Genomic DNA, 8810 nt, shown 5'->3' with positions numbered 1-8810 from the left:
TGACTATTCCAAATAAGAAAAGTGTTTCACTTATTATGAAACGGAGAAAGTATTATGGTACAGAGGGAGTATTAATTGTTATTAACTATAACCTTAAAAGATGAGTGTAGTACAAAAACCAAGAAATAGTTCTTATATTATATATAATTACAAAAACCAAGAAAATAGGCTGAAAAAATGAAAATTTGACACCAGCTTAGGATATATTAAGCTGTGGCCACCCTGTCTACCCTGTGAAATGTCATTTTCTTTATCTTAAAAACACACCCTTACTCTCATTAGCATTCTCCCCCATCTTTGGTAGGGCCTGAAAGCTATGTAGATCTTTCTACTTACTTACTCTCTTATACCACCCCTTTTCTAACCATTTTCTTTTTTGCAAAAACAAATTAATAATAATTCTGACTCGTCTTCTTCCTTGTTCTTTTCTTTTCTTTTCTAGAGATAGTAGAAAAAACGGTGTTTGTTATATGACTTTTTTTTTTCCCGTTTAACTGCGTACGGAATTATTTCTTTTTTAATTTTTACATTTCATATCCTCTCTCCTACTAAGATACTACTATTACAGTACAATAACTCCCAAGTATAAAAGCTTGTTTTCCTCCAATCTTCCCTTGAACTCAGGAACTAAAACAAGATAACAAACACTTTGATAAGTTTCTTTTCTTTTTCTTTTTTCCCTTTATCCTTTTGCCTTACTTTTATGGCAATTGCCACAACCATGAATCTCACTAACGTCGATATAAATAACACCAACAACAACAACAACAACAACAACAACAACAACAACGTTGCCAACAATGACAAGCAGCAGCAACAGCAACAGCAAGATCAACCACAGCACGACGAAGACGAGCACGAGCATGACATGGTCATGCCCGGCTTCCGATTTCATCCTACTGAAGAAGAACTCGTTGAGTTCTACCTTCGCCGTAAGGTTGAGGGCAAAAAATTTAATGTTGATCTTATCACTTTCCTGGATCTCTATCGCTACGACCCGTGGGAACTCCCTGGTATATATCTTTATTACATACTCCTACCTAAGTTTCCTTCATATTCCGCTATTTATATATAAAAAACTACATGATATGATATGATATGATACAGTCATATATGTTCGATTTATTAATACAAAAATTAATGTATCATTGGTTGTTAAAACAGCCTTAGCTGCAATTGGTGAAAAGGAGTGGTTCTTCTATGTGCCACGAGACCGGAAGTATCGAAATGGCGACAGGCCTAATCGAGTGACGACTTCCGGGTACTGGAAGGCTACAGGAGCTGACCGGATGATACGAGGGGAGAACTCGCGCCCCATCGGACTTAAGAAAACTCTTGTATTTTACTCCGGGAAGGCGCCTAAGGGTATCCGTACTAGTTGGATTATGAATGAGTACCGCCTTCCTCAGCATGAGACTGAACGATATCAAAAGGTTAGATTTCATTTTTAGTAGTTTTTTTTGGTAATAAGGAGAAGAAAATGGGAAACCCTAATTATGTGTTAGTGTAAAAAAAGGGGGGGAAAAAAAATTAGATACTAAATTGGGATATAGCAGATAGATGAGACACAGATTCCGATAGTGTAAAGAGTGTAATAAATGAGTGCTATTTTTACTGAGGTTGGGTCACGCAAATATAGTGAAAGACATGAATGAAGCTTCAATTCCTGTTTTCTCTCAGTTTTTCTGACTTTTATCATTAATACAATCTCATCAGTACTTGTTTTGTTTGATACTTCAATAAAAACAAAACAAAACAACACAAACAAAAAATAAAAATAAAAATAAAAATAAAAAACTATTATCAAAAGCTTTTTCTATTTTTGTGTTGGGTTGTTTAATTTGTTTTGTTTTTGTTGCTTTGGGTGGTGGTGAATCAGGCGGAGATATCGTTGTGCCGGGTATATAAACGAGCTGGGGTAGAAGATCATCCATCAGTGCCGCGAGGTAGCAGCCTACCATCAAGGCTATCATCGTCGTCGAAAGCAACTTCGTCGTCATCAGACAAAAAGAACTACCACAACGCCTTTAGAGCGCAGACAACTTGTTTACAACAGCAGCAAATGGAGCAGCAGCCACCTCAAATGGAGAAGGTGAGTGAGACTGATGCAAGTAGTAGCACGGAAGTGGGGACCGCACTTGGACTTTCTCACCACAGCTCTTACACTGCGGTTAGTCCAATGGCGGCCCCACAGCAATCATTAACTCCACCACCTCCACAACCACAACCACAACAGCAACAACCACCTCCACCTTTGATCGAGGTGAATCGAATGATGCAGTTATTGAACGACCACAACCATAACTTAAAGCAACAACACCAAGTCCTAGGAGGAGGTCATGGTGTAATTAATACATCAATGCCCTCCTCCGTGAATACCTCCATATTCATGGGAAATTCTACTTCCGCTACTGGTGGTCTCGGCCTTGTTCATCACCAGCCGAGTATGGAAGAGATTCATAGATTAGTTGAGTATCAACAAGCTTGCATTAACCATCATTTCCAGCAACAACAACAACAACAACCACAACCCGCGCCGCAACAGCAACAACAACAACAGCTGCAGTTCCAATTTGAAGCTCTTAACAGTAGTAGCAACCCGAGCAGCACTGGTAGTAGTACTAATAATATGCCGTTTCTATTCTCAAACTATCTATTTTCACCGGCGCAAACAACAGTTGTTAACAACCCTTTAACACCACAAACTGCCAGCTCTAGTACTAGTTTGCAGTTGCCTCCAGTTACAGTTGCTAGTGCTGCAGCTGGGCTCGCATATTCAGACAGATCATTGTGGGATTGGAATCCATACTCGGAGCCAAATAGAGATCACTTCAGTAACCTCTTCAAGTAACTTTCCACTCCAAACGTAACTGCATCATGCTTGCATACTACAAGTCTACATATATATGATGAAAGATATAATTGAGTAGTACATTAGATATATTAATATCATTTCTACCATATATCATGTTTTAATTGTGTTATAGCTGGATAGTATTTTATGAGAGTATATGTCAAGCATTTTTATATGCTATTTGTCATAATTTAAGTACCCACTCTTAGGGTTAATGGACCATTATGTTGCAATTTATTTTCAAATTAACCAAGGGTTATGAAATAATGAAAATTTGCTTTATTTTTCTTTTTTAGGGTTCATAAGCTTAAATATGCATTATATGATAATTGTTGTTTCTGGCGTGAACACGAGTAGTACAGTAATATTGATTTAATTTTGTACCCACCAAATGGTTCAAAGGGGTTATAAATATATGATTTTTTTTTCTATGAAAATTATATTCAAATACTTAAGTTGAAGAAAAGGATTGTAATTAATTAGCTAGATTAAGTTTAAAATTTTCTCAAGTTGGTAAGATACTCTCCAGGGCTTTCGTTTAACTTCTATTTTTAGTTGGTGGAAGACTAGATGTTAGAGTGGCAGCCAACTAAACACCATTAAAAATTGTTTTCTTATTCATTTGTTCTTTGCATTTATTGGTGAACTATAGATGATGAACTTGGAATCCCAACTACCCTGAAGGAAGTTTCTCTTTTTGGAATTTGTTTATTCCAGTTCCAGAATGGGCATTTTAATTTTTTGCGTTGCCTGTTTGATTTCTTAGCTCGTCAGCTCTGCCTTAGCAAGATTAATTTATGTATTTGATTTTTCTTTTCATATTCTTTGGAATATTCTTAAAAAATAGGCAAAATTGATCTCCAGACCGGCCTCAAACTATGACGCGTGTATATCCAACTCCACCAACTTTAGCTAGTACCCAAAATACCGCAAACTATTGGCGTGGGTGCAATGAGGGTCATAAATAATGCCGAAACTAACTTTTCACGACACATGTTTACGTGACTTAGACTTCTAATCAATGAAAAAATAGGACAAATGAAATAAAAAGGGGAAAATGGAAATATCATTAACACGAATTCCCCAAGAAAATTTAGTTCTGACATCATTTATGACAATCGCTGCACCCAGGCCAATTGTTTGGGGTGTTTTGCCTAATAGTCGAAGTTGATGGTATTGGATGCACCCGCGCCATAATTTGTGGTCTTCAGGTCAATTTTGCCAAAAAAAAATATGTTTGTGACGATAGGTTTGACTAAAATCTTTATGGGTAAACATTAGGGACTTTTGATTATCAAATGAGGTTCAATTCCAAAACAAATTGGTAATATTTGAAGTAGCCCACCGGAGCTTTTTTCTTAACAGGGTGAGTCTATCTTCTTCATATGTGTCCTTATGAGGACTATATGGTGATCATTTTTCCTCTTCTTCTTCAATGTGGGATGACCAGTCAAAACTAAGATGTGGGGCTTATCTCTTAAAGCTTCTAACGGTTCATGATTGGACTTCCAAAAAAAAACATATTGTTAATTTATGGAGTATGAGTAATACCAATGAATTGTGAATTTGTGATTAAACCTTCTAAGAAGGTCTTTTAATAAAATCATATCATATCCTTGATTATGAGAATTTGAAAATATATGACAACCCATTATCAGCTTCAAAAGTAAAGTAAGTTCACCGAAAAAGCAAAATAATACACAACCTCTTAAAACGTGTACATATGGGGTCAAGATACTCGTTCCACGAAGATTCCTCTTCCTATGTGCAATTCCAACCATTGATTCGTTGTTGATTTGAATAGTCTAAAATAGCAAAGAAATAAATAATCCGAGAACTTCAAATTGAGCAAATGAGCATAAATTGGCGTTAGATGTACTAGGTTAACCCAAAAGTATGATGGATATTCTACTACCTATGTGACATAACCTATATGCAGACATTGAAGGTATCTAGCCAAACATTGTCACCTCCTTAGAAGCATTTCAAGCTAGACTATGTATCCTTACAAAATTATCTACCAAACGAAGTACTCTTTATAGGTTTGATCATCTATCTTTTATTCATTTACTTTCTTGTTTTCCGAATATGATGGTGATAGAGTATAAAATAATCCTGAGACTCTAATTATCATTTATCAGCTTAAACTTTTGGCTGAGTTGGTCCTTTGACATGGTATTAGAGCCAGCGTGACATAAAGGTCACGGGTTCAAATCTCATGCACCCCTCCTTTCAAGTGGAATATTTAGGGCCAGGTATGAGGGATGTATGTGCTGCATCCACATTTCAATTAGCCCAATGGGCTCTTTTGTGAGGCGGCATGATAGAGTATAAAATATTCCTGGGACTCTAATCATCAGCTTAACCTTTGGGTTGAGTTGATTTTCTGACAGACAGTGTTACACCAAGGTTCAACATACAACAGTCCATTTTTAAATTTTCCTTGAACGTTGCAATCGAGTTGAGTAATGCAGTGTGTATAATTTCTATCATATTAGATATAACAGAACTTGAATCATGAGGAGTTATAAACATTTAACTCTTACTTTTATCCATGTTCATATAAACTGCAACCATGTGAGCTCGAGCTTGTTTCTAAAAAAAGGTGTTGATTTTACATAAGTTTTGAAAATTAACCTAACAGAATAGGAACAAGTATATGTGTACAATGATAGATTCATAGCTCAATTTTTTGTCCCACAATTTGTATAACATGCATTTGGGTGCCACTTCTGTGCTTTAAATTGATTATATAACATTGTACAATGTAAATAAAAAGTGGTGCACCATAGTAATAAACTAATAATAAGAACAAATAAGATATATTGATGATACTAGTACATACATAATGGGATACATAATATTTTGATTTTAAGTATATATTTTGTTTTAATTAAACTGCTGAAGATAATAGACACATAGAGAAATGTACCATTATAATTCGTCACATGATAACATCTAGCTACATATTTCTTTTTGTTGTGTCCAAAATAGAAGTATTCACATTTTCATTTTACATAAGTTTATTTTGAATTTTTTCATCTCTGTTAAAGCAGCCATTTCACTCTATTATAACAGCAAACAACACCTCTATTTCTTTTTTACCCATGACAAAGTTTTTGTTCACAATTAACAATAATACTCAACATTATTAATTGTACACTAGTAGAATAATTGATTATTGCTGCGGTGGTATTGCCGCGATTTTACCAATACACAGCAATATATCACGTAAGAAGAAAAAGTAAAATATAAAATAAAGTTATTGCTGCGGTTTTGGCCCAAAACCGCGGCAATATGGTTTCAGCGAAAACATTTTTGAAAAAAAATTGACTTTTTTATTTTAATATCCACATGTATTTCGTAAGAATATTGTTGTGGTTCCTTTTAAAACCCGCAGCAATATAATATTCCTGTTAATTAAAGAGGAGCGCGACATGGCTGGCCAATTTTACGGTTTCTTTAAAGAGGAGTGCGACCTGGCTGGCCGTTTTCATCTTCCTCACTCTCCTCTTCCTCTCTCTCCTCTTCCTCTCTCATCCTCCAATTTCCAAACACAAAAACACTCCGTCTTCCTCCTCTGATTTCCAAACACAAAAACTCCGTCGATTAACTCCTCTGATTTGCTCGAGACCTTGTTCGACGGCTGTGATTCGCTTGAGTCCTTGTTCGTGACGCGACAACAACCACCGTGACGACGGTTGAACGGTGCTTCTCCATCGTGGACCGTTCGAAGTTTCACTGCGAGGAAACGCGCGACAACCACCACCGTGACGCGACAATGAAACCACCGTGATGCGACAACGAAACCACCGTGACGCGACAACAACCATCATGTCGTGACACTAGCGAAAGATGGTGAGGGCAAAGGCGACCTTTCGAATTTCCGGCCAGATTTTTTTTTTCGTTTATTTTTTTTCTGTTTTTAGATTTGTAAATTTTTTGTTTTAGGATTTTTTTTTTTGTTTTCAGTTTCTTATTTTTTTTAATATAGTTTTGTTTTTATTATATATTTTTGTAATTAATCAGTTAGTTATAACTATTGTTTTTTATTTTTGTTTTTTCATTTGGGGGTTGAGTATGATTTACAATATTATTTGCTTTTTCATTTGTGATTCATTTTAGAGGATTTTTTTTATCCACTCACAGTGTTTTTTATTTTTATATATTAATGAGATTTATATGTCATTTCATTTTCAGTTTGTCTACGAATTTGGTGAATGAGTTAGTGAATAGTTTTAATCTTTCAAATTTAATTGTGAAATGCAAAAAAAAAAAAAAAAAAACTTGTACTAGGACTTATTGCTGCAGTTTTGGGCAACAATCGCAGCAATAATTCAAGTTATTGCTGCGGTTTCTAGTCAAAATCGCAGTAATATGTTGTACTTTTTAAATATAAAATACTTATATTGCTGCGATTTTATCTAGAAACCGCAGCAATATCTCCCAATATTGCTGCGTTTAAAAACCGCAATAATATATTAATTACTTATTGTTGCACCCTTAATTACTGCGCGGCCAAAACCGTCGCAATAGGGCACTTAATGACCGCAACAATAAGCATTTATTCTACTAGTGGTACCAAATCAAAATGTGGAAGTTTTATGATGAGATATAGGGAGTAAAACAAAAATTGTTCAAAATGTGGGAAAAGATTTTCACGTATATGACAAGTTGAGTACTATATGATGTTAGAGTTGAGCTTGGTAATTAATTGAGAGTGTGAAAAGGTGTGTTAGTATATGTGCTCATTAATTTACTTGACGTACGAGTTTGGACCGCAGTTCACAAGCTATTCAATTATGTATTAGTTAGTTTACAATCCGAGCCATTTGCTAAATGCCCTTCTAATTTGACTTAATGCATGTCTTACTCCTCCTTCAATCACTTGCAAAACCAAATAGGCAAATACAAATCATGTCAAAGCATTTGAAGAGCTAGTTACGAAGCATTTAAAAATAATTGAATAATGTTCTTAGGTGGCAAAGCTCTAACATCATTACAAGTTACAACCCCTTTTTTCAGCAAGCATTTCTTTACTCCATAGTGCTCAATTTCTACACCATCACTAGCATGAACTAAAGGAGTACATACGCGGAATGAAGCAATTCTAAGGTCATCTATGCAATGTCAAGCGGCCTAAAGAGCCTCGGCGGCCGGCGGCCGGCTCAGTAGCACGAGTCTTGCCTTGATTTGGTTCTTCACCCCGGGATGGCAATCAGGTGTCTGCGCAAAAAACATTTCTTCCGTGTTTGGTAGGCAACAAAAACATCTCAAGATCATTCGGAAACAAATAGCAAGATATTAGATTTTTGCATACGTTGTGCACAAATTTTAACTTGCACTACATAAAGTTAGATGACAACAAATAACTTTTCTTTTTTGAAACCATTTGGTCTAATGATTTGATGATTAGTTATATACATTGCTTTATGGATCCACAACTAAGGTCAGCATGACATTTTGATGACATGCATATATATATCCAAAAAGAACATAGTATAACATGCATGTAAATATCTTATTGGAGTATCGGGAGTAGTTCGTTTTTCTTGTTTTTAGTTTAACAGTATTGGTTGGATATAGTAAGGCGTAGGGTGAAAACGGGCTTCCTAAGATATTAATAATGCAAATAGTTGTTTATTGCGCTGGTAATTTTCGTATTCTTAGGAAAAGTAAGAGGTGTTTTTTAGAGATTTGAAAATAGAGCTTTATCGCTAAAATTTGAATAGTATAAAAAGCTACGCTGATAATTTTACGAGTTGGAGAGGTAAGTTGTTACCAAATGGAGTTAAGTAGGTATTAAGTTAGAATTTGGTACCAATTTAATTCTATTTTGATACCAAATTGTGACTTGATCAACTTATAATTTTGGTACCAAATTACAAATTAACTTGGTACCAAATTGACTTTATTTTAGTATCCACTTAATTGTCTAGTGAGTGAAATTATCAGC

At 35.3% G+C, this 8810-nt stretch overlaps 1 protein-coding gene across 1 annotated transcript; it reads left to right on the top strand.

Moving 5' to 3' along the window:
• Positions 1 to 384: 384 nt before the first annotated feature.
• Positions 385 to 3142, top strand: LOC104896989 (NAC domain-containing protein 26). The gene is made up of 3 exons (XM_010683787.4): positions 385 to 1013; positions 1165 to 1433; positions 1880 to 3142. Exons 1-3 carry the CDS (start codon positions 704 to 706, stop codon positions 2849 to 2851), a joined length of 1551 nt encoding a protein of 516 aa, XP_010682089.2. The 5' UTR covers positions 385 to 703; the 3' UTR covers positions 2852 to 3142.
• The last annotated feature ends 5668 nt before the right edge of the window (positions 3143 to 8810 follow it).

This window comes from Beta vulgaris, chromosome 6 (assembly GCF_026745355.1).
Source record: "Beta vulgaris subsp. vulgaris cultivar EL10 chromosome 6, EL10.2, whole genome shotgun sequence".
Lineage (NCBI taxonomy): Eukaryota > Viridiplantae > Streptophyta > Magnoliopsida > Caryophyllales > Amaranthaceae > Beta > Beta vulgaris.
Note: the sequence above shows the minus strand (reverse complement) of the source record. Positions and strands in the feature narration are given on the sequence as shown.

Bases quoted from the DNA above. Each gene is read 5' to 3' on its own strand.
- LOC104896989 (XM_010683787.4), top strand. From the start codon at position 704: ATGGCAATTGCCACAACCATGAATCTCACTAACGTCGATATAAATAAC. The intron at 1,014-1,164 runs GTATATATCTTT...TTGTTAAAACAG, and splicing joins CGACCCGTGGGAACTCCCTG to CCTTAGCTGCAATTGGTGAA. The intron at 1,434-1,879 runs GTTAGATTTCAT...GTGGTGAATCAG, and splicing joins AGACTGAACGATATCAAAAG to GCGGAGATATCGTTGTGCCG.